Source organism: Crocuta crocuta, unplaced genomic scaffold (assembly GCF_008692635.1).
Source record: "Crocuta crocuta isolate KB4526 unplaced genomic scaffold, BGI_CrCroc_1.0 scaffold72, whole genome shotgun sequence".
NCBI lineage: Eukaryota > Metazoa > Chordata > Mammalia > Carnivora > Hyaenidae > Crocuta > Crocuta crocuta.
The window spans coordinates 7,288,507-7,313,911 of record NW_027529427.1 but is presented as its reverse complement, the minus strand read 5'-3'; the positions used below and the strand labels follow the sequence as shown (position 1 = coordinate 7,313,911).

The 25,405-nt window shown below is 35.3% G+C and overlaps 1 protein-coding gene and 1 long non-coding RNA gene across 7 annotated transcripts in view; one reads left to right on the top strand and one right to left on the bottom strand.

Moving 5' to 3' along the window:
• ERC1 (ELKS/RAB6-interacting/CAST family member 1) overlaps nucleotides 1–25,405 on the bottom strand; it is a 490,295-nt gene that overhangs the window by 317,727 nt on the left and 147,163 nt on the right. For all 5 annotated transcript variants that reach the window (XM_077759231.1, XM_077759233.1, XM_077759232.1 and 2 more), the window contains 3 exons: nucleotides 9,737–9,874; nucleotides 8,346–8,486; nucleotides 6,798–6,938 (listed from right to left, as the gene is read on the bottom strand). In XM_077759231.1, the coding sequence (XP_077615357.1) occupies nucleotides 6,798–6,938; nucleotides 8,346–8,486; nucleotides 9,737–9,874 (420 nt within the window). The remainder of the gene's footprint in view (nucleotides 1–6,797; nucleotides 6,939–8,345; nucleotides 8,487–9,736; nucleotides 9,875–25,405) is intronic.
• Nucleotides 24,346–25,405, top strand: part of LOC144227546 (uncharacterized) — a 62,279-nt gene continuing 61,219 nt past the window's right edge. For both annotated transcript variants that reach the window (XR_013333955.1, XR_013333954.1), the window contains exon 1: nucleotides 24,346–24,491. This is a non-coding gene — a long non-coding RNA (uncharacterized LOC144227546). The remainder of the gene's footprint in view (nucleotides 24,492–25,405) is intronic.

The following is a 25,405-nucleotide window of genomic DNA, read 5'->3' as shown; positions in this document are numbered from 1 at the left end:
CTAAGCTGTATCTATGTAAAAAAAAGTTAATATAAACCTACAAATAAGCTAAAAAACAACAAAATGTTAATACAGAAGACAAAGATAACAAAATCCTAGGCCTAATGAGCTATTAAGAAGAATTAAAACTGTAGCAAATAAAAAAACTCAAAAAACCATCTGACAATATTTGGTTTATCTATTTATTTTAGATGAAACTGACATATAATATTAGTTCCAGGTGTACACTACAATGATTTGACATACATATAGCATATTGTGAAAGAATCACAATATACCTAATTAACATCTATTACCACAAACTTACAAATAATTTTCTTCTTGTGATGAGAACTTTTAAGATCTACTCTCTCAACAACTTTCAAATATACAAGAAGTATTATTAACTATAGTCACCATACTGCACATTATATCTTCAGGACTTATTTATTTTGTAACTGAAGGGATTCTATTTTGAATCCCTTCCCTATTTCACCCACACACCACCACCTCCCGCCCCCCACAACCACCAATCTGTTCTCTGTATCTATGGATTAAGGTTTTTGGTTTGGGTTTTACATTCCACATGTAAGTGATTATCATATGGTATTTGTCTTTCTCTGTTTCACTGCTCTGCTTTTAAAATGTAATAGTGTGAGGGAAGTATTTATTACTAGAGTGAGATAAAACAATTGTTCTGAGTCTTACATTTTATTGCCTAACTCTTATCTCAATCTTACATTAGGAAATACAGTGTCATTTACTCTAAGACATATCTTAAAGTCAAAGATTTTTTTTTTCTTTCTTGAGAGGTAATTTCCAATATAAATTAATGACTTTAGAAACACTTCGACAAAATGAAATATTCAAGTTCATCTGACATCTAGCAGAACTAAAACGCTATATAAGAAATGTATATTGTTAATTCCTTGGGAGCAGTATACCTACTGATTCCATAAATATTTATGTATTAATTAATAAAACTAAATCTGATTCCCAAATACAGGCAATAATTGTATTTTTATTGTAGGTTTATTTTAGATGTTATTCTAAATGGCAAAATTCACATGTATATCTTCATAAAACAAGAACGAGTAGGTCTGTTCTATATGGAAAACTGCTATAAATTCAGTTCCAACATGTAAAACATTTGGAAGTCATCACTATCATTCTTAAAATAAGCAAAAGCTAAGAAACTGAGTATCAGTTACTTTTCCTGGACCTATCAGAGAACTGAGGGTGAAGGGCAAACCACAGCCTGAAAATCAAGAGACACAGCAAATCCAGGGAGTCATGGTTGAGATCTACTTACCTGGAGCAAAGCTGTTGGCAGAAACACTTCAATGGTAACTTTGAGGAAATACTAGAGGCTGAGTAGGACAGGCAGGAGAGTGAGAAAGCCCTAGAAGCTTCAGTTTTAGGGCAGACCCACCACATTTCACACGCTTTACCTTCAGGAACCTTACCAGGAACCTTCTCAAAGTGAAGAGCTCACAAAAATCCCCTTGTGGTTCTGATAAGGGTGTGGGGGGTGGGAGGAGGGATGGTAATAATTGTGAAATATGTCCAAAGCATACCCTATCCAAAGGCAGACCCTCCTTTGGAACAATGATTTTTACAGAGTTTTATCCCACCTGGCAGATGAGCATTCCTCCCATTCTAACCCCCTCTAGTTAAGGGGGAAAATCTTAGTGAAGGTCACAGCCAGGGACAGAGACTCATAAAAACCAAGACTTAATCATCAGATTATAGAAGTTTATCTTCTCCCACATCTTACCACTATACCAATAGGGCTCTAGTATGATAAGAAAGGGTAAGAGCTGAAAGAGCTACAAGACACAGACTCTCTCGGAAGAGAAAAGCATAAAGTCAACAGAGACAAGGACACTTAGAGGAAACTGAAGCCTCTGGAACCTACAGCTACAGCAAAAATTAAACACAGCTCAACTTCTAGCAGATTAAACCCTCACACATAGGCCTATTTACCACAGTTTCTGCTATCTGATACAACATATCTGGCTTTCAACAAAAAAAATTACAAGGTATGATAAAAGACAAAAAAAAGACATAGTCTGAAGAGATACAGTAAACATCAGAATCAGACTCCAGTATTTGACAGAAATGCTGGAATTAATCAGACAGGAAATTTAAGACAACTGATTAATAGTTAAATTCCCTAATGGGAAAAATAAATAATATCCAGAACAAATGGGTGATATAATCAGAGAGATGAACACTTTAAGAAAGAGTCAAAAGGAAATTCTAGGTATAAAAAACCTGTAAGAGAAATTAATGCCTTTGATGGACTCAATGGTAGACTGGATATGGCTGAAGAAAGAATCAGTAAGCATGAAGACAAGTCAATAGAAACTTCTCAAAATGAAATGAAAAGATTTTTTAAAAAGAACAAAAAACATTAGAGAACATCCAGGAACTAAAGAGTAATTTCAAAAGGTGCAACACTAGAGCACCTGGGTGGCTCAGTTGGTTAAGCGTCCGACTTCAACGCAGGTCATGATCTCAAGGTTTGTGGGTTCAAGCCCCACATCAAGCTCTATTCTGACAGCTAGCTCAGAGCCTAGAGGCGGTTTCAGATTCTGTACCTCGCTTGGGGTGCCTGGGTGGCTCCATCAGTTATGCATCCAACTTAGGCTCAGGTCATGATCTCATGGTTCATGGGTTGGAGCCCTGCATTGGGCTCTGTGCTGACAGCAAGCGCAGAGTCTGGAGCCTGCTTCAGATTCTGTATCTCCCTCTCTCTCTGACCCTCCCCTGCTCATGCTGTCTCTCTCTCTCTCTCTCTCTCTCTCTCTCTCTCTCAGAAATAATAAAAACGTTTTTAAAAACTTCACGAAGGGGCACCTGGGNTCTCTCTCTCTCTCCTAGAAATAAATAATAAAAATTAAAATTAAAAAAAAAAAACCTTCACCAAAAAAGATTCTATACCTCTTTCTCTCTCTGACCTTCCCCTGCTCACGCTCTCTCTCTCTCAAAAATAAAACATTAAAAATTTTTTTTTAAAAAGGTGCAACATATACATAATTGGAATACCAAAAGGAAAAGAAAAAATATATTAAGGGCACCTGGGTGGGGGTCACGATCTCACCGCTCATGAGTTCAAGTCCTGTGTGGGGCTCTGTGCTGACAGCTCAGAGCCTAAAGCCTGCTTTGGATTCTGTGTCTCCCTCTCTCTCTGCCCCTCCCCTGCTCACATTCTCTCTCTCTCTTGCTCTAAAAAATGAATAAACATTTTTTTTTAAAAAAGAAACATTTTAAGTAATTATGGCTGAGAATTTTCCAAAATTAATGACATGCACCAAATCAGAAAGCTCAGAACACCAAGCAATATAAATACTCAGCATCTATATGTAGGCACATCATATTAAAAATATAGAAAATGAAAGACAAAGAAAAAAAAGTTAAAAGAAGTCAGAGGGGGAAAAAACACCTCACCAACAGAATAACAATGTTAAGAACTACAGTAGACTTCTCATCAAAAATCACATAAGAAGACAGGAAAAAAGCCCACCAACCCAGAATTCTATAACGACTGTTAATATCTATCAAAAGTGAATGAGAAATAGACTTTCTTAGACAAACAAAACCTGAGAAATTCATAGCCAGAGACTTACCCTGAAAAAATATATTAAAAGAAGTTCTTCATGCAGAAGAAAAATTATATAGGTCAAAAACTCACATATACATAAAGAGAAAAGAGAACTGGGGAAGGAATAAAGCTAAAATTATATCTTTTATTATTCTTATTCTTCATCTGAAAGGTAATGATTTAAAGTAAGAATAGTAGTGTACTGGCTGATTGTCGCCTATGGATAAATGAATATAATGATGTTATCGGGGAAGAGAAGAAGGAATCGGGAGGATTCTGTTGTATGGTACCTGCATGACACAAACTGGGACAGCAGTTTCTGAAAGTGAACTTCTATTAAAAATGTTTACTGCATGATTTTTTTGATAGGACACCAAAAACACAGGCAACAAAAGCATAAATAGACAGGTGGACTCCATCAAAGTAAATAGCTTCTATACAGCAAAGAAAACTATCAACAAATGAAAAGGCAACCTACAGAATAGGAGAAAATATTTAAAAACTTATACCTGACGTATTCAAAATATGTAAGGAACTCATACAACTTAATAGGACAAACACAAATAATCCCATTAAAATGGGCAAAAGACTTGAATAGATGTTCTTCCAAAGAAGACAGAGGACAGACTATGGCCAACACACATGAGAAGTAGCTGAACATCACTAACCATCAAGAAAATGCAAATCAAAATCACACTGAGATAATGCCTAATACCTGTTAGAATGGCTATCATCAAAAAGACTAGAAATGTCAGTTGCAAAGAGTATGGAGAAAGGGAACCCTTGTACCCCATTGATGGGAATGCAAATTCAAACAACCCTTATAGAAAACAGTACAAAGCTTTCTCAAAAATTCTTAAATGGAGTTACTATATGATCCAGCAATCCCACTCCTGCATATATATCCAAAAGAAATGAAATCAGTATCTCAAAGAGATATCTACACTCTCATGTTCACTCAGCATTACTCACAAGAGCCAAGATATGAAAAGAATCTAAGTATCCACCAACAGATAAATGGATAAAGGAAATATGTGTGTATAATACATATATTATTTAATCATAAAAATGAATTATTATTTAATTCATTCATAAAAAGAATTCATAAAAAGAAGGAAATCTTGCCATTTGTGACAATATGGATGAACCTGGAGGACATTCTGCTAAGTGAAATAAACTAGACACAGCGTGATCTTACTTGTATTTAAAATCTAAACAAGATGAACTCATAGAAACAAAACAGAATGGTAGTTGTCAGGGGCTGGAGGGTGGAGAAATGAGGAGATGTTGATCAAAGGTTACAAACTTTTACAAACTTTCAGTTATGAGTAAATTCTGGGGATCTAATGTATAGGATAGTGACTATACTTAATAATACTATTTATATACTTAAAATTTGCTGAGGGAATATTTTAAAAAGTACTCACCACAAAAAAATAAAATAGTAACTATGTGAGGTGATAAATGTGTTAACTAGCTTGACTGTGATAATCATTTTGCAATATATACATAAATCATCATGTAAACCTTAAATATATACAATTTCTATTTGTTAATTATATCTCAATAAAGTTGGGGGATAGATAAAAAATGCATACTGCAAACTCTAGGGCAATCATTTGAAAAAACTGAAGAAATATAAATGATATGCTGAAAGGAGCAAGAAAACTGAATTATACAAAATGCTCAACTAAAACCAGAGAAGGAGTAAAAGAAGGGAGAAAAAGCAGAAAACAAATGAAACAAATAAAAATTGTAATAACCACCTCTTTGCTGGACTTGGGAACTGTGGCAGCAGTATAAAAGGAAAATATCAGTAATGAACTAAAATGAAAAGAAACAATAATCTAGAATGAAACAAGGAAATTTATAAAAAGAAAAATGGCCATTACTAAAACAGATAATAAATCAAAGTAGGGAAAAGCCATCAGCCTCCTCTACCCAAAGATAACTTTATTTCTTCTCATAAACCTAAATATTTATAAAGCCTGAGATACAAGAGACCATGATACCAAGAAGATTAAAAGTAAGCAGAATATGTGGGATTGTCACAAACAGGGGAGTTTAGAATATTAATGAATAACATTACTCTTGACAGTTATTACTCTGTTTTATAACTCTGAATACATATAACAGCTTCACCTTCGATATTCAGGTATTAAGTAGAAAATTATTTCCACCTTTCCAGTGAGGAAAAAAAGCCAAAAATCAAATCTGAATTGGTTATAATCAGAATCTATACTCTCACAAACAGTATTTTCCTACTTAATCAAAAGTAACTTTTAAGATACCAGATTTTCTTCCTCTCTTTAGCTTAAAAACGTGATTTTACTTTAGACCTACCCTACATGAAATATATTCATTATAAGGATATCATGTTGAATACACCCAATCTATGGAAAACAAAACTTAAACTCCTGGGGAGCCTGGGTAACTCCATCAGTTAAGCATCTGACTCTTGATTCTGGCTCAGGTCACGAACTCATGGTTCGTGAGATCCATGTTAACATGTTGAGAGTGCAGATCCTCTCTCTTCCTGCTCTCTCTGCCCTTCCCCCACTCACACACACGCACGCATGTGTGTGCATGTGCTTTTCTCTCATTCTCAAAATAAATAAACTTTAAAAACAAAGAAAAATCTTAAAGTCTCAAGACTAGGTTGTACCTGTTTTCATGAGTCATCATATAAATTGGACCCAGTTAATATAACTGCTCAAAAGTCATAGTTCCAATTCTCACAGAGTTGATAGCTCAGAGACTGTAAATACGAAAGTGTTTTTGAAACCTATAAACTGCCATATAAATCTTAGAAATAAATCAGAGAAATGGATAATAAATATCTGTATCAATCTTAATACTTGTCAATATGGGTGACTATCACTGCTAAATTATCTCCTAGGAAGACCAATGCTAATGGAAGAAAAATATCAGATAATTAGGAATTTTACATTGTGGTCCTATACTCTCTCCATAAAGGAGCTGCATATTTTACTCATCCTCTGAATTATCAATTTTCTAACAGTTTAAGGATTCTCAGTAGTAAAATAAAACAGGGTAAAAACACTAAAAGAACTGATGAAGGTATAAATGACATTTTGAACTTTAGGGGATTATTATATCATTGGTAATTTACCACAAGTGAACACTGTAGAGCTTTCTATTATATTCTTATTTAAAACGAAGTAAGAAAAGTGGAAAAATTTTCTTTAACCTTTTTCAACTGTGATTCCATTTTCAGACATTCCTCCTTCTTCTGTTCTAAAGCAATCTCTAGTGTCTTAAGTCGTGAATCCTTTTTCAGTCCTGAGGAAGCCAGGGAAGAAGCATGCTCTTTCAGATCCAAAAGTGAAGCCTAAAAAAAGCAATACACATCTAGAGTAAATACTAACTACAAACAAAATGGAAATAAAAAATGTTTAATTTATTATCATGGTGGCTTATATTTTCTGTTTACTATATACTGAAATTTCCATTTCAAGAACATTCATGAAATATAAAACAATGTTAGCCTCAGCTTTCAAGTCCTAACTGAAATAAGTTGAATTCCCAAGAAATACCAATTGAATTGTGATTTAAAGGGTTCTATCAATACATATCCATTCCCACAAAATAAATGGAGGGAGATCAAGCTTTGTGAATGGAAGCAGTCACTGTAGTAGAAGTCACTACTAGTTATGGTGGTAGCTTTACCAACATAAATATAAAATGCTTTTCCCATTTAGAAAGGAAGTTCCACTAGAAACATAAATTACCATAAATTCTTTCCAAATGTTCATTTTTGAAAGAGAGAGAACAAATGCATGGGGGAGGGGCAGAGAGAGACAGAGACACAGAAACTAAAGCAGGCTCCAAGCTCTGAGCTGTCAGTGCAGAGCCCAATGCAGGGCTTGAACGCACAAACCCTGAGACCATGACCTGAGCTGAAGTCAGGCACTTAACTGACTGAGCCACCCAGGTGCCCCACCATAAATTTTCTTAAAGATATAAGAAAGGAAATCCAAGAATGTCCCTAAAGCTCATGAATTATTACATGATCACAAGGCATTAGGTATTTTTACTATTTAGGCCACATTAACAGGATCCTCCAAAACCAAGACAAAGCACATACTAAATCACCTAACTGGTCAGCAATCACTTAAGATTTCTCTGCCAACACTGAGATGCACTTAAGAGCTACCATAGGGGCGCCTGGGAGGTTCAGTCAGTTGACCATCGTACTCTTGATTTCAGCTCAGGTCATGATCCCAGGGTCATGGGATTGAGCCCTGCGTCAGGCTCCATGTTCAGTGTAGAGACTGTTTAAGAGTCTCACCCTTTCCCCCTCTGGCCCTCTCCCCTGCTCGTGTGCTCTAAAATAAAATTAGAACTTAAAAAAAAATTTTTAAGACCTATTGTAAATAAGCTGTCCTCCATTTGCATATTCTTTTTGTCTATCACCTTTCTTACCATTAGCACAATATTTTTCCATGTATAACCGCTTCAGTTATTTTAGAATCTACAAAAATGTCATTAATAAGTAAGAAATCAACTCATAACATATTGAAAGAGAGAAGACTTAGGAAATGAATGATCCAATCTACTATGTCTCTGCAAAGCTTCCCAAAATACCCCTTAAGGTCTTTTGAAAAGGCTTGCTATAAGAATATTAAGAAAACCTTCCATCATATACATTTTTACATGCATTATGTAAAGACCATCAACATATACACACAATGCACCAATTAAACAAACCAAATCATTCTATTTTGGTGATCTTAACCTCTTTCTCTGAGAGGTCGCCTTGCAATAAGCTGACTTTTTCTTTCAAGTCTTTAAGATCTTTTTTGTAGTTATCAATTTCCTCTTGCTTCTCTCGCTCATCTCTGTCCCGCTGTTCCTTTAAGCGTTCAATTGTCCGCTCCTGATAAGAGAGCACATCAATACATAAGAAAATTCCTTTCCTGCTTATCTCATATGAGTGTAATTCAACTTTTAGCTGATAAAATTTCACACTCCCATGCTCCATTCAAAAGACAGTGATAAGTTGCTAGTAATTTACTTTTTAAAGAAGTCATCCCTCCTACCCATCATGTTGTAATAAAGATGTGGCTTTGGTCTTTTGACTCCCCTATAATCTTTTCTTTTCCTATAATCTCAGTAGTATTAGAATCCCCTAAAGTATTCTTTTAGAATAATCCCATTTATTTAATTCACAAGTATCCAAAAACTTTACACACACACACACACACACACGGCAATAGGCAACAAATATTCCTTTTTTATATGTAATATACATGTTGCCCATAAGGCAATGGAAACAACTTACAATTCACACACCAAAGAGATTGATGAGATTATGACATATGGAGGCTAAAGCATAAAAAAGGAGGGTAAAAGAGAGAAGCCATTAAAACTGTCAACAGATACTTAGGAAGTCTAAAAGTTGAAGCAATTTAAGTATATTTCTGGATATTATTTCTGAATTTATTCATGGATCAAGCCTTGATCCCTGGCATACAGCCTGAAGCATTCTGAGTCCCAGGGGCTTAAAGAACAGTGACCCTACTCCTTTAAAAAAATCCAATTAAAATGCCCCACCAAGATTCCTTAAACCTCATCCTAAGACATAAACACTTGTCCAGCTGGGCCACTTCTTTACTTAGTCAACCATTCCTGAAAAATTAGGTTTGCTCATGAACACAAAATGCAGTAGCATAGCAAGTATGTTGTATCAATAACTAAAATCCATGACTATGTTAGGTACCAGTATGATACGGTAAAAGAGAAGTAATTATATAGGGCTTCCTGATGGTCAATGTCTGAGAGCCTACATCCTCAAATTCTAGTTGATGAGATAAATAAAAAGAACTTTCTTTTTCTTCAGAAGATAGCAAATGGGGAACATATGGCTTACTGTTTAGAAATTCCAGCCACTGCCCTCTGCTATAGAATCCATCTTGCCTAACAAGAGATGCTTAAATTGACAAAAACAAAGTGGATTTTCTTTCCCCTATACTATCTATGTCAGCAATAGAACAGAAAGCTCTTTTTTCTTTTGCCCTAAGGGACTTCTTCTGCCTTTTATATCCAAGTCTTATTACTAGAGAAAATTTTACATTAATGAGAAAGCAGAGGAAATGTGTCTATGAAGAGTCCAAACCAGTCACTCACTTTCTCTGCAAGGGCTTCTTCCAAAGTTGTCAAGGCAGTGTCGGTGTTGGTAGTATCGGCCTGCAAGGATTTGACTCGTTCTTTCAAGCTGCTCATTTGCTTTTCTTTATCTCTAAGTTGCTCTTGAAGATTTTCAATCTGAGTGTGGGGGAGAAAAAAAAGGAAATTAAGAGAAATATAAATAGTCACAATGAAAATAATTTTAAATTAAAAACAGGTAGATCAGGGTTATCTCTGAGTGTGTTCCATAGAAATAATTTAATCCCAAGGGCTTCAAAACTACACGCAAAACTTTAAAGTCAGAATTTATATCCAAAACAGAGAAAAGACACACATAATACATATATCTCTAAAGAAATAAGGTAAGTAGCTAGAGAGAAAAGACCCAACATATAGAGATGGGATGGAGAGAGGAATTATAGACAGAAAAGACATGAGAAATTGGATTACTTCAATAATAACACTGTAAATCACTTCACAGTGAATTGAGGATTAGAACAAGACAGTAAGAAAGACAAATTAGCTGTATAAAGAAAAACTGCTCTTAAACACTAGTTTTAAGATATATTCTTATAATATCTTCTTTTATCCAAACAGGAAGCATTTTCAATGAAATTTCTTATTGCAGTTATTCATTCCTTCATACACATTATAAACCTGAACTCGCTATAGAAGGCCTTGTGTGTGATCTATTCTAGACAGATTTTATTCTAGACAGAGGCTAGAATACCATTACGTATTTTTAAACAAATAAATGGTCTGGTCAGTTCTGTCTTTTAGACTGATAATTCTGATGGCTGCAGAGAAAAAACTTAAGGGGACTTAGATAGAGACATGGAAAATAATTAGAGTTTATCAATTCAGATAAAAGATTTTGAAGACTCGATGAGCTAAGAGACACGGAAAAGAAGAAGTGGGTTTGAGAAACATTATGGAGATAGCATGTTATCATGGGAGACTCAAGTACACATAATGAAAGATATTAAGGGAAAAAATGAAGGGATTGTAGAGAGATAGTCTTTTCAAACATTTTTTAATGTTTTTTTTTTTTTGAGAAAGAGAGAGAGAAGAGGGAGGGAGGGGCAGAGGGAGTCAGAGAATTCGAAGTAGGCTCCACACTGTCAGTGGAAAGCCCAACATGGGGCTTGAACCCACAAACCACGATATCAACACCTGAGCCAAAGTCAAATGCTCAACCAACTGAGCCACCCAGGAACCCCAAGAGATAGTCTTAATAAACTAAAAGAAATAACAAGGCAATTACTGTAGAACTCACAAACTTCATTCATTCATTCGACACATACTTGAGCTCCTGCTTTAGGCCAGAAACTTTTCTAGGTGTTGAGAATATAGAATAAAAAAAGACAAAAATCCCTATCCTCAAAGAGATTACATCCTAATGCAGTAGACAATGACTGAATGAAATAAATATAGAATGTAGGATGGCAATAAGTTCTAGAAAGAAAAATCAAGCTGGAGAATATGATTAGTCTCTTGAGCTAGTATTAGAACTCGCTGATTTACTTTACGTGGCTTTCAAAAAGCAACATAAATGTTATCTTCTTTGAAAAGATTTCCTTGCTCTTAGCTCTATGAGAATAAAATGTTCTTTGTATTTTATTACGCATATACATGTTATAATATACATACACACACATTCCATTCTTTCATCTATCTATATGTTTACCACATTTATCTCTATTCTTCCATCTATATATACATTATAACACTAATCCCTGACCATATAATTCTCTGTTTGATACATGTCTCCACAAGTAGACTGGATCCTACCCTTCCACCCCAATTTTCTATCTTCATATCTGGCACATGTTAGGTCTATTATAAATATTGGTTCATTAATCAGTAAATGAATAATATTACGCTCACACTTTTAGAAACTGTATTTAGGCATACACATAAACTCTTGCTAAGAAAGTAACTATAAAAGAAGCCTAGATACAATGTTCAGGTAACTTTGCATTAATCAATTTAATATAAGCTCTTTAAAGGAACTGCCTCATTCTACAGGGAAGAAAAAATCAAGTCCCTCTCTAAAGTCAATGAGAATTCCACAAGCAGAATACATAAACCATGCAAATTTAGAATAAGTTACCATAAATACTGTGTACGGCTTAGATTTTTATTTATTTATTTTTTTTAAAGGTAGTAAGGTTGGTTGTTTGGTTTGTATGTTTGTTTACAGAGAGAGAGAGAGAGAGAGAGAGAGAGAGAGAGAGAGGGCGCGCCAGAGAGAGCGCGAGCAAGCGCGCTCTGCAAGTGAAGCAGAGGCAGAGAGGGAGGGGGAGAGAATTCCAAGCAGGCTCCATGTTGCCAGACTACAGCCCAATGCAGGGCTCTATCTTACAAACCACAAGATCATGACCTGAGCCAAAATCAACAGATGGAAACTTAGCTGACTCAGCCACCCAGGTGCCTCTAGGTTTATATTCTTTAACAAAGAAACAATCACACAGGTAAACCACTGAAATGCTTGAAATGGGTTTCAGTCTTTTCAAAGGCATTAAAAGTTCAAAACCTACTTTCAGAAAAAGACCATCACAAATGAAAACCATTAGTCTACCTTAAATCAGACACTACTATTACAGTCTCATATGGATCGCCGCTTAGGTATACTCACAACCACTAAAAAGAATTTTGACACTCAAAAATCTAATACTCCACATACAACAGAGAATGCTATACACTGGTGTTTACACGTTTAGCCAGCTATGCATGTCACCATTCCAGTTGTTAAAATATAAACCTTATTAAACAAAGAAAAGATATAACCATGCTATTAATTACACTTTCTTGTCAAGAAAGAGCAATATAAGAACCATTACTTAAAATGAAATTTCACAGAACCACACAAGTTTTAGATGTAAGAAAACAGAGATTTGTTTTAGGAGGCCACCTAATATACAAATAGCCCTTAAAAGCATCATAAGGATAATATTCTTCCTTCTCCCCCATCATCAGCATCTAAGAAAGAAATTAAGAAGTTAAATTGCTAACAATACCACTCCTATAATTTATGTGTAGTCAAACTATTAAAGGAATCCATTATTCTTTGCTGGCAAAAACTTTTCATAATATACTCAGGTGCAGAGGGTGCTAAACTTGGTAAAATCCCCATTAACTCGTTCTCCCTAAGCTACTTTTTCAATTACCCAGCTGTCTAAACAGAGTGTTGAGTTGGAGGAGAGGAAAAGAATGGCTATTCACTTCTAAAGAGGTGGAATAAACATTCCATACTGAAAAGAACTGACAAAATGAAGGACGGTGGACAGTAAAATTGCCTCCTTTGAGCAAGTTGCCGTCAACAAGGAAGAGTTGAAAAACACATAGATATGTGCAAATTAGCCGTGTAAGCACTGAATAAACCCAAAAGATGCTGTGTGTGGCATGTGGGAGGAGGAGTGTGTACAAAAGTACTTCTCTTTTAGTTTACATAGCAACACGATGGATAACATGAGACCTACTGAAAGCTGCTGTTACACATCCTCACTTTGGTTGTGATTCAGAATTGTGCTCTTACCTCATGTTGAAGATGTAAAAGCTGATCACCTAGATAGTCCCAAATCATGTTATTTCAGTATTTATTATGCAATACCTATAAAATACACAGTTTCCTATTTCTATACTAAATTCAATTATCCACAGGACCTAAAATAAATGATTTATAAAAAGGTTGGAATACAACAGACAAGGAAAAAACTAGAATACAACAGCCAAGAAAAAAACTAGATCAGTTGTGCACATACTTGAATATGAACAATACGGATATTTATTTGGGATCAAGTTAAGTGGAAAAATACTCCCTTAAATATACTCAGACTATCTACAAAAACAAACCGAAACAAAACCTCTCCATTGTGCAGGAACAGAAACCACAGAATCCCTAAAATAACAAAATACAATATAACAATAATGAGAAAATAAGGGATGCCTGGCGGGGGCGGGGGGGCTCAGTTGGTTAAGCATCTGACTCTTGATTTTGGCTCAGGTCATGATCTCACAGTTTGTGAGTTCAAGTCTTGTGTCGGGACCATGCTGACAGGGCTCCTCCCCTGCATGCAGAGGCTCTCTCATTTTCTCTCTCTCTCTCAAAATAAATCAATAAACAGAAGGAGAAGGAGAAGAAGGAGAAGGAGAAGAAGAAGAAGAAGAAGAAGAAGAAGAAGAAGAGAAGAAGAACAGTGGTGGTGGGGAGGAGGAGGAGGTAGTGGTGATAAAAAGGAATACTAACACTTAAAAGGAACATAGTATGTATGTGAGGCACTACTGTAAGAACTTTATATATAACAACAATTTAAGCATCACCAGAAGACTATGAGATAACTACTAGGCAATTCAGCTCTAGAATCCTACTCTTAATCACCATGCTATAAATAATATGTTCTGTGATTAAAAAAACAATCATACAAATGAGTCAAGCCATCTTTACACAAACTATCCTTTATTATTAGTGTTTACCAATAGACATGGTACGTTATTACTGTGGTCACTTGTATTAAAATCTTATAAAAAAAATCATATCCCCTATGGAAGCAAAGCATGAATGGTAGAGATACAAAACCACTGCAAATACAAAAGTGCATCTTCCATGGAAAGAACATCTATCCAAACACAATACACTAAAGCTAGTGGGCAGAGCCAAAGACATCTGCTAATCAGGACTTCAGAATCAATATATTACTAAAATAGTCTGTTTAGCCTGACTTCCAAGGGGTAGAAGGAAGCTAGTTTGGACTAGAGAGCACTTGACAATGAAACGGCAAAAAAGATTTTCCTTCTCTTACTTGTTTTTAATTATATTGAAAATTAATAAATGATTGTTGCAGAAAATTATGTATTTTAAAATTCTATGGGCTTTTTTTTCTACTTCCACAAATGCTATCTGATATAGAAAGAGATCATGAAGTACCTATTAGAGCATATTCAATTTCTGCAAGAGTATAATTCTGTAGAGATCAAAGGAAGTGGTGTTTATTCTATGTATCTATGTCCTTGATGATAAATAGGGAGGAGGGAGATCAACCAGGTTTATACAGTTTTTTACCATAAAGAACAATGAAGAATTCAAGATTTTTTTAAAATAACTACAAAAAGATGACACTGCTCTCTCTAATCATAATATAGCTCTGTTAACTAGAAAAACTTATTATTGTATTATATAGAATCTTTTTCTCCTCATACAATTTTTATTTTACAGAGAGAGAAAAAAAAATGTATGAAACCAGAGAAAGACTAATACCAAACGCATGCTACATGTGAATTTATCAAACCTGCATACTAATTCCACATTGGCACAGATTTCTTGACATCTTTTGTTTTGGTTTTTATCAGCATTGCCAGTTGTCAGGAACTATCATGTTTCAATGTGAATGATTTATTCCTAGTCAAGTGGAACTGATTACTCTGCCTCTGAGGTTCTAATCAATGAGTAAAGGTAGAAAAGACTTCTTCTAGTATATAGGTCTAAGGACCAAGGAATCCCAAAACACTTCTTGCAATCACCTAGCTACTTTAAACATCATTTAATGAGTGTTTTTGATGATGTCTCCACAGTTGTTCTAAGTAGTCATCGGCCTCAATTTACTGTGTGTAGCAAGTTATTCAGAAAGGCTCTGACTTTTACCTACTAGGTTAATAATACCTTTCAGTATCAATGACAGAAGTACAATTTGCATGAATGGTCATAGTCAGGGGCAAAGAGGGGTCTATAGTAATTAATAAAATATAAAAAGGAAAAATTCATTAAGTCTTCTAATTTCTAGGCAATTGTCTACTACCCTATGCTCTGGCAAAAAGTACCAACAAGGCACAACTACAATTTACCAAAATGAGTTTCTGCCCAGACTATACTGGCCTTTAAATTTTACTTGTCAGGAATGTGTTTCTAGTGATTAGAAGACACAACAAAATCATGAGCAATTCTAAGCAATGTTTTCAACTCAGTTTAGGTTGTGAAAACCTTCCACATCTATATTGTTAATTACTGTTTATGGTCTTTAATAAGCCCACCAAAGACTGTGGATGGTAACCAATTATTTCTTTGGTTGAGTTTCCTTTTCAACTGTACTGTTCTCTTATCATATGAGTTATAGAGTAGATTAATGAAAAAATAATTGGCTACATCATATTAGGAAAGTTACTCGATCTTTCTAATTATTTTACCTGTAAAACAAAAGAACACTAATGCTCCTTCAATTCTAAAATACAACTATACTCTCATGGGGTAGCTGAGACCATTTAAAAAGTAATAAATTTCATCAGAGTACTGCCATATTTTATCTTAAAAACTGTTCAATTTGAACTATACAGTAAGTATAGCTATGACCTTTAGGAACATACATTCAGAGTCCACTGCTCCTGACAGATTTTATTAATAGCTGAGAGGGAAAATAAGTTTCCTGATAAACCTGCTTTGGGACAGATAACAGAACGAGGGACCTCTTGCATTTAAATAACTGGATAATATGGAACAAAAGCTGGGGAAACCAAAGGTCACTGCCAGTTAAGATCTGCTTGATAGACAATTATATAAATGTCTCAAATACTTCTTTTTTTTTTTTAATCTGGCAGGCATATATAAAAATTTGCCTGACCTTCCTGTGCTAAAATTGTTCAAACAAAGAGGATCCATAAATATACAATGGCAATCCTTCTGATAATGGTGACACTGCACTTAGGAACTCAATTCACATCATCCATATGAATGCTACCCCCTTTAAGTTGTTTAGTAACAATGGCTATCTAGATATAACAGTCTTGGGGTACCAGGGTGCTTCAGTCAGTTGGGCATCTGACTTCGGCTCAGGTCATGATCTTGCAGTTTGTGAGTTCAAGCCCCACATCAGGCTCTGTGTTGACAGACTGGAGCTTACAGCCTGCTTCGGACCTTATGTCTCCCTCTCTCTTGGCCGCTCCCCTGTCTGTGCTTTTCTCTCTGTCTCTCTGTCTCTCAAAAATAAACACTAAAAATTTTTTAAGAAGTCTTACATCTAATAGTTCACTACCATTTTAGTGATAAAAGAATTCAGTATTATTAAATAGCTACTTAAATCAGACACACTAGGCTTAGTTTCAAAGAAAAAGTAATCATTATTCTATTATTTATTAACAATAACAAAGTTTAGAAAACTCAAATACATAACAATAGGTGGCTAGCTAAGTTACATATGGTCTATCCACTAAATAGAATATTATGCAACCATTACAATTCATATACCTAAGGATTAAGTGAAGGTGTGGAAACTTGCTTTTCACACACTATTATGGGAAAAGGACAAGTTATCAAAAGGTATGTACAATATTAACCCAATTTGAAGGAGGGAAGAGTTCAGTTTTACACAGAATTTTCCTTGTTACACGGTTTTCCATCTTTTTCAAATATTTAGAACACACCATTTTAATGATAATAACAAAAGCAATAATTTTCTAAACGCTGTCCAAGAAAGAAATCTTAGGATTTGTGGGGTAAAGAATATGATTAGGATTCTAACAAGAGGGGGTTCCCTTATCATATATACTTATCAACATGGGAAACCTTTAGGGGTTTCTGCAAACCATGTGAGCAACTCTTTACTTAACCCACACCTTTCACAGGCTCATACTGTGTGACAAACAAACCAAGCTGTCAGAGACTTTGGCGGTTTTCTGCAAGGTCAAAAAAAGACTGAGACAAGTAATGAATTCAAAGAAACCTAGATTTCCAAAACCACTGGAAATATAAGGCCTGAAGGGGAATACTAATGAGATGCTTCACATATTTTGAGTCTAAATTCAAGTTCATCTCACCAAACTTTTTTTTACCTTTTTAAAAAATGTTTTTATTTATTTTTGAGAGAGACAGAGTGTGAGCGGGGGAGGGAGGGGCAGAGAGAGAGGGAGACACAGAATCTGAAACAGGCTCCGGCTTCTGAGCTGTCAGCACAGGGCCTGACACAGGGCATGACCTGAGCCAAAGTCACACTTAACCAACTAAGCCTCCCAGACGCCCCTCACTAAACTTTTATTTTAACCAAGCCTCCTTTCATGGCCAGTAAGCTAACTTGTACTAATACTCAATCCTAGTGTGACAAGGCTGGGTTTCCCAGGCAGCAGACCCTCAGACAGATTTTACTGTGTAAGAAGTTTATTAGATGGTGCTTTTAAGATCAATACCAGTGGAAAGGAAGGTGGTAGGGAGAGAGCAGGACTGTGCAGAGGGAGAAATTCAGCTGCCACAAAGTCCCAAAAGATTCAGATGACCCCATGAGGAGCTCTGAATCTGGGATGATCTCTCAGAGTTGTCTCAAGTCAGGGCAATGGACTTAAGCCCGTGTATCCTAGAGAGATAAATTACTGGGACATCCATGGAAAGTGGTATGTCCTTAAGCAAAAGAGGCTTCTTTAGCCAAGGCAATCACCGCAGGGGCTAACAACTAAGGACTGTGTCAACAGCACTTCCAGCATATGGGCGAATACATACTTAGACTCTCAAGGGGGATATGGGTCACTCATCACCGTATCCACTATATCCAGCAGATATACTCTTCCTAATTAAGTTACAGTTAAAATGAAATTGAAATTGACCTCAATTTATCTTGTATTTGAACCACATACATAATTTTATGGTTTTGTAAAAGCTACAGACCTTTGTATCTCAAACTTGTTTGTTTCACAGATGGTAGGCATTTTTAATCAAGAGTTCATTGATGGCCTGGACGTATGATGTCCCAGTCCTCAAAAATGAGCTATGTGCATTTTTAACAGAGAGAACCCACAGCTTTCATCAGATTATCAAAAGGGTAGGGAAAGTTAAAACTCATTCATCAGTGGCATTCTTTTCAAATACCCAGAATGTTGTTTAAAATGAACACTCACCTCACTTAAAACTGCTCACTTAGTTATTAGCTGCTTTATAAAAATTACTATGTTACTGGGGCACCTGGGTGACTCAGTCAGTTGAGCACCTGACTCTTGATTTCGGCTTAGCTCATGATCCTACAATTGTGGGATTGAGCCCCCACGTCAGGCTCTGTGCTGAGCACTGAGACTGCTTAGAATTCTCTCTCTCTCTCTCTCTCTCTCTGCCCCTCACCTGCGCTCATGCACACATGTCTCTATTAAAAAAAAATGTCGCCAAATTTGCTGTATATGAAATAAGAGTCTGGCCTGCGTGAGATGCAGGGAGAATGGATCCAAACAACAATTCTTGTGTATATGCAATGGAAACTAAGGATCATATCATATTTAGTAAATTTTCCTTTGTAGATTTCCTTGGATGAATTTTCTAATTCAAAAAACTCCTCTAGGAAGAAGAGGACTAGGAGAAAAAAGTAACCAGGTCTGGCAAGTACAGGAAGATAAAACAAATCAAGGACAAAATACATGTCTGATGCTTGAAGCTATTTTGCAGTTAGGGTGTACATACTGATATGGTAAGAAAGAAAAAAACAGCACAAAAAGCTACTCCATCGAAGTCTGATTTATTTAATAACTTCTTCAGGTAGTTAATTATTTCAGCTTCTTAACTAAACTTGACAGGTACCTGGGCATCTATCCAAACGGCCATTCCCACAGGTGAGAATGCAAGTTAATTTATGTCAAATTATAAACAGTTCTTAAGCAGAAGAAAATATTGACTGTGCTTCAGAACTTTGATCAAGTATTTTTTTAATCCTTTGTCCCTTTCTAGATACTTATCTATGTATTTATTACTCTGACAAGTTCCAGCTACAAGGTCTCCTAAGAGACCTCTAAGAATAATCTTTATCACAACAGAGATCTGACCCTGTCATATTTGCATGCTAACTACCATTTTCCAGTTTAAGATGTGTGCTCAGTCAAAACAAATCAGGGCACTCTGAACTAGAGCTTGTAAGACTCTGAGAATATTTATATGGCACTCTTATCAGTAGCAAACGGGCCCAGATAAACATAAATCCTCAAGTTATTCACTAAGTGTTCAAACACAGTTAAAAGTCCAAGGAAATAGTATTTTAATAAGGGTCAAAATTACTTCTATGTTGTATGCATTATAAGCCCCTAAATAATTCTTATTTATATTATACTTTAGCGTTTAAAAATAAAGCATTTATCCAATGGCTGTATTCTCTCAGGCCCACTGCTATTGCCAACATGGTAATGTTGGTAGAGTAAGTTTCCACATTTCTCTAGATGAGTACAAGGCTATTAAAATCACATCCATTCTTATCCTAGGAATGCAAGGTTGGTTCAACATACAAAAATTAATCAACATAATGTACCATATTAACAGAATAAAGAACAAAAACCACACGATCACCTCAATAAATACAGAAAAAGCATCTGACAAAGTACAACGCTTTTTAATGATAAAAACACACAATAAACTAGGAACAAAAGGGAACTTCCTCAACCTGATAAAGGGCATCTATGAAAAAATCCACAATTAACATCACACTTAACAGTAAAAATGAAAGCCTTTCTCCTAAGACAAAGAACAATTCAAGGAAATAGGCTTCACTACCTCTATTCATCATCATACTGAACAATTTGGGAATAGCAATTAGGAAAGAAAAAATAAAAGGCATTCACACTGGAAAGAAAGAAGTATAATTATCTCTTTGCAGGTGGCATAATCTTACATACAGAAAATACTAAAAAATCCACTAGAACACTATTAGAGCTAATAAACAAGTTTAAACAAAGTTGCAAAAGGCAAAATCAATATACAAAACTCGGTTGTATATCTTTACACTAAAAGTAATAATCCGAAAATGAAATGAAAACAATTCTATTTTTAATGCATCAAAAAGAACAAAATATTTAGAAATAAATTTAAAGATGTTCAAGACTTATACACTGAAAACCGCAGAACACTGATGAGGAAATTAAAGACAATCTTTCAAAGAAGATGAAAGATACTCCATGTTCATCAACTGAAAAACCTGATATTGCCTGGCAATACTCCCCTAACTGATAAGAAAACTCAATATAATCCCTACCAAATTTCCAAATGTCTTTTTTATAGAAATGGACACATTGATCTAAAACTTCATATGGAATTAAAAGGGACCTCCAAAAGCCGAAACAATCCTGAAAAGGAACAAAGGCAGAGGATTCACAATTCTCAATATCAAAACCTACTAAAAATCTACAGTAATTAGGGGTGCTGAGTGGCTTGGCCAGTTAAGTGTCCAACTTCAGCTCAGGTAATGATCTCATGGTTCATGCGTTCAAGTCCCATGTTGGGCTCATGCTGACAGCTCAGAGCCTGGAGCCTGCTTCATATTGTGTGGCTCCCTCTTTCTCTGCCCCTCCCCCACTCTGTCTGTCTCTCTTAAAAATAAACATTTAAAAAAATTTTTAATCTATAGTAATCAGGACAGAGTGGTATGATACATGGATAGACATCTACATCAATGGAATAGAATTAAGAGTTCAGAAATGAACACACGTGCCTACAACCAAATGATTTTTAGCAAGGGTACTAAGGCCATTCAATGAAATGAATGAGTTCTTTTCCAGAACTCAACAATGAAATGATAAATAGGCTCAATTTAAAAATTAACAAAAATAATATGAATAGGCATTTCTCCAAAAGGTACACAAATGACCAAGTACATGAAAAGATGTTCAACATCATTAGTCATTATGGAAATGTAAATAAAAACCACAAAAAGATACCACTTCATACTTATTAGAATGGCTATTCATAAAAAGAAAAATAACAGATATTGATAGGAATGTAAAATCATACAGCTGCTTTAGAAACAGTTTAGCAGTTCCTAAAACAGTTAAACATAAAGTTAACATCATTTTCATTCCTAGTTATATACACAAGAGAAATGAAACACAAGTTCATACAAAAACTTGGGCATCGACGTTCATAGAATCATTACTCATAATAGGTAAAAGGTGCAAACCACCCAAATGTCCATAAACTGATGAATGGATAAACAAAATGTGGTAATATTCATTCCAATTCAGCCATAAAAATGACTGAAGACTGATACCTGAATGAAGTACAACAATATGAATGAACCTTGAAACTATTACCTTAAAAAACCCAGACACAAAAAGCTGCATACTGTATGATTACATTTATATGAAATATTCAGAATAGGAAAGTCCAGAGACAAAAAAGTAAGTCACAGATTGGATAAGGGGTTATGACTGCTAACAGGTATGGGTTTCTTTTTGAAAATGTTCTGGAATTGAATACTGGCGATGGTTGCACAACCTTGTTAAGTATTCACAAAACAACTGAATTCTACAGTTTAAAAATGGTAAATTCTATGGTATGAATTATAGCTTGATTTTTATAAACCCATTTAATTAACTCCCGAGTGCTAGCTTAAAAGTCAGAGTTCCACAACACCCACCAATGAAGCATGAGACTACTCTAAGCCTGAGATTTATCCTGTTTTACTTCCCAAATAACACAAAATAATTCGGTCAAGTTTCTCTATTCCTAACAGACTCTAAAATCGTTTTCCATTCAATGTATCATCTACACACATATTCAGTCCAATTATCTTCTAGATGGCAATAGCTTCCACATTAGAGCACTAATACGCAAAGTTTTCATCTAGACAGTTGCACTCCTCACCTAAGGTGAATCTTTAAAATAAATGTGTAACATTAATTTACCTTCTGCCTTGAGTCCACCCTTTGTACTCCCTTTTTTAACACCTTATTTGTACTTTTTAATATTTTTATACCCTGTGATAATTCCTGAACTTGGTAAAAAAAAATTTTTAACTGCTTAGAATTTCTTCTGATTTGAAATGACTTCGTTTAGGAACAATGGATGATGGTAGAAACTCTATGAATAACAGATTAAAACACTGAGTACAACACAGAAATAGAAAAGTTCCTCTTCCATTATGATTAATAAGGCTGCAACATCAAAAGACAACAAAAATAGAAGAGTTTTATCACATCACAAACACACACACACACACACACACACACATCTCACCCTCATATTCTCAATCTTTTATTCAACATTTTTATTGAACTGAAGCAGATATTTTCCAAAGATACTCACAACAATATCTCCCACCTTATCTGCTCTTCTGCAATATGGCTTTTCCATGCCTCCATTAAGAAGTGAAGTCTATTTCTTGACCCCCCACGAGTCAAGATAAATCCTGTGGCTACTATGACAAACAGAATACAGGAAAAGGAATCCTCTGCCACTGCCAAACCAATTCATAGTATATAAACCTTAACTCCTCAGGCAGCTTCTGCTTCTAACAACTATGACTGTGGAAATCAGGTGGTACATAAGAAGTGTGACTACTCCCATCATGCTGTGGGATACCCAGGGCATATGCAGAAGCCCTGAGGCAAAAGACGTCATGTAGCCATGTAGCCAGAGGCCAGGGAGTACCTAGACACAATGTATGCCAGGTTGGCAGTGGATCATCCAACTGCAGACACCCCCAGCTGTCACCAAACAAATCAGAGACAAACTACTCAAGAAGATCCTTCCTAAATTCATGACTCACAAATAAGTAAACAATCTGAAATGGTTCTTTAAGCCACTAAGCTTTAGAAATAGTTCATTATGCAGCAATAGGTTTTTCTCCATCTATTGTAAAGCAATGCTATTGCTATTGTTGCTTTAATTGCTTATATTTGAAGTTTATTGTTTCTAGATTATCAAAATGTAGAGTGTGGGGTGTTGCGTTTTATTGTTTTTATTTTTCATATACAAATGTTCTGGAAGTAGAAGGAATGGTGAGCAGGAATATATCATAATCAAAGCAGTTTATAACAAGGTAAACTTCCCATAGGGAATAACTCATCTATCATTACAAAATGTTACTGTGTAAGATCAACATCACTTAAAAACAGTTATCTGTTGAGAAATTGGAAGTTAAATTAGACTTTCCAAGTTTGGCTATCAACCTCCTTAAGGTTTACTTGAAAAAGAGGTGGCTGGGGTGGGGACAGGGAAGGATATATGAAACAAAGTAAGTCCATATGCAGCATATTCCCCCTCAAAAATATCATCATTTATCAGGCTTCATCTGTACATTATTTTTAATAAAATATTTCAAGAATTTGGGTGTACACAGTCTACATAAGCAAAAAACTTTCAATTAAACTGTGCTCTATTAAAAAAATTATAAGAATGAAACAAGAAAATTCTAATGCCTAAGTATATTAACTTTCCAACTTAAAATTCAATTAGAGATTGACCTGGTCCTCTCTTAATTTTAGTTTCACTAACAGCTGGGTTGTGACTTAAAAATAACTACATTTAGAAAACATGCAATTAATCCTTATTAAAAATAAAATACAATTCTATGAAAATATTAACTTTCTCTGATTAAAATCACTAAATATTGTTTTTAGTATAAACCATATTTTCCTTTCCATTTTATGAAAAGTGAAGAAATGAACACTTCCTTAGTCAAGACTTCAAAGAAAACAAATTAAATATATTTAAAAACGTATTCTTTCTGACTTCCTACCCAAAACACAACTAACAGAGGAGACTTTAAGAACCAATCTAGGACCAAACAAACAAACCAATTGCAACCTTCTAATTCTAAACTCTAAACACCAAAACCAAGGAAACTGAAGAAGGAAGTAAGGCAAAATACACAGAAGTTACAGAAGCACAGAAGGGAATGATGGTAACATCTGCATCAGCAAATTAAACTCCAAGTGACATTATCATTTATAATCAATCAAGCAAGAAGCTGTACAATTTTAACACAGATTTCTGAATGCAGCTCAGATTCAAATGCTCAATTACATTTTCCAGGTCAGTAATTTATTATAAAGATAAGAAATTTACTGTAACACAAAACTACTTTAAACCATAGGGGAGAACCCTGAGAAGGTGGAGCCCAAAGCTAATCCCATTGTACAGCATGCCTAGCCATCTGCTATTGTCCTATTTTGTTCTCTGAGCACAGGGCTATCTCAGTGCATACAAATACATACACTACTTACAGGGTGAGAAGACTGTGGGTGGGCAGCGGTGGCTGAGACAGAGCCAAAAATAGTGCAGAGTATGTGGCTTACAATCCAGCCACTATCACAGCTGCTACTATTCTCAGAAAACAATGATTTTTTAAATGAATATCTAATATGCCAAAAGTAATGCCAAAGTAATATGCTTCCTGGCATTCCCCCTTAAATATTAAGATATTTAAATATTACTTAAATATACGATTATAAATATTTGTAAAAAAATGATTACAGAATGCAGATGTTAGAAATAAGAAAAAAGATTAAAGCAGAGTTGACTTATCTCTCTTCCTTATGGAGTAAGTCTCTGTATCAAAAAGCAAAGTAGGTTAAGTGTCGTGCAGAATTAAGACTGCGCTCCAAGAGGGGCGCCTGGGTGGCTTAGTCGGTTAAGCGTCCGACTTTCGCTTAGGTCATGATCTCGCGGTTCGTGGGTTTGGGCCCTGCGTCAGGCTCTGTGCTGACTGCCAGCTCAGAGCCTGGAGCCTGTTTCAGTCTGTGACTCCCTCTCTCTCTGACCCTCCCCTGCTCACGCTGTCTCTCTCTCTCTCCTAGAAATAAATAAAACATTTAAAAAAAAAAAAAAAGACTTAGCTCCAAGAATAGCTGAAGTTCTACCTTTCTGAAAGGTTATCTCTCACTACCCCACCACAGATAAATTTCTAGTTTTTGACAGAAAATCTTCAGGACCAGAGAAAAGAAAAG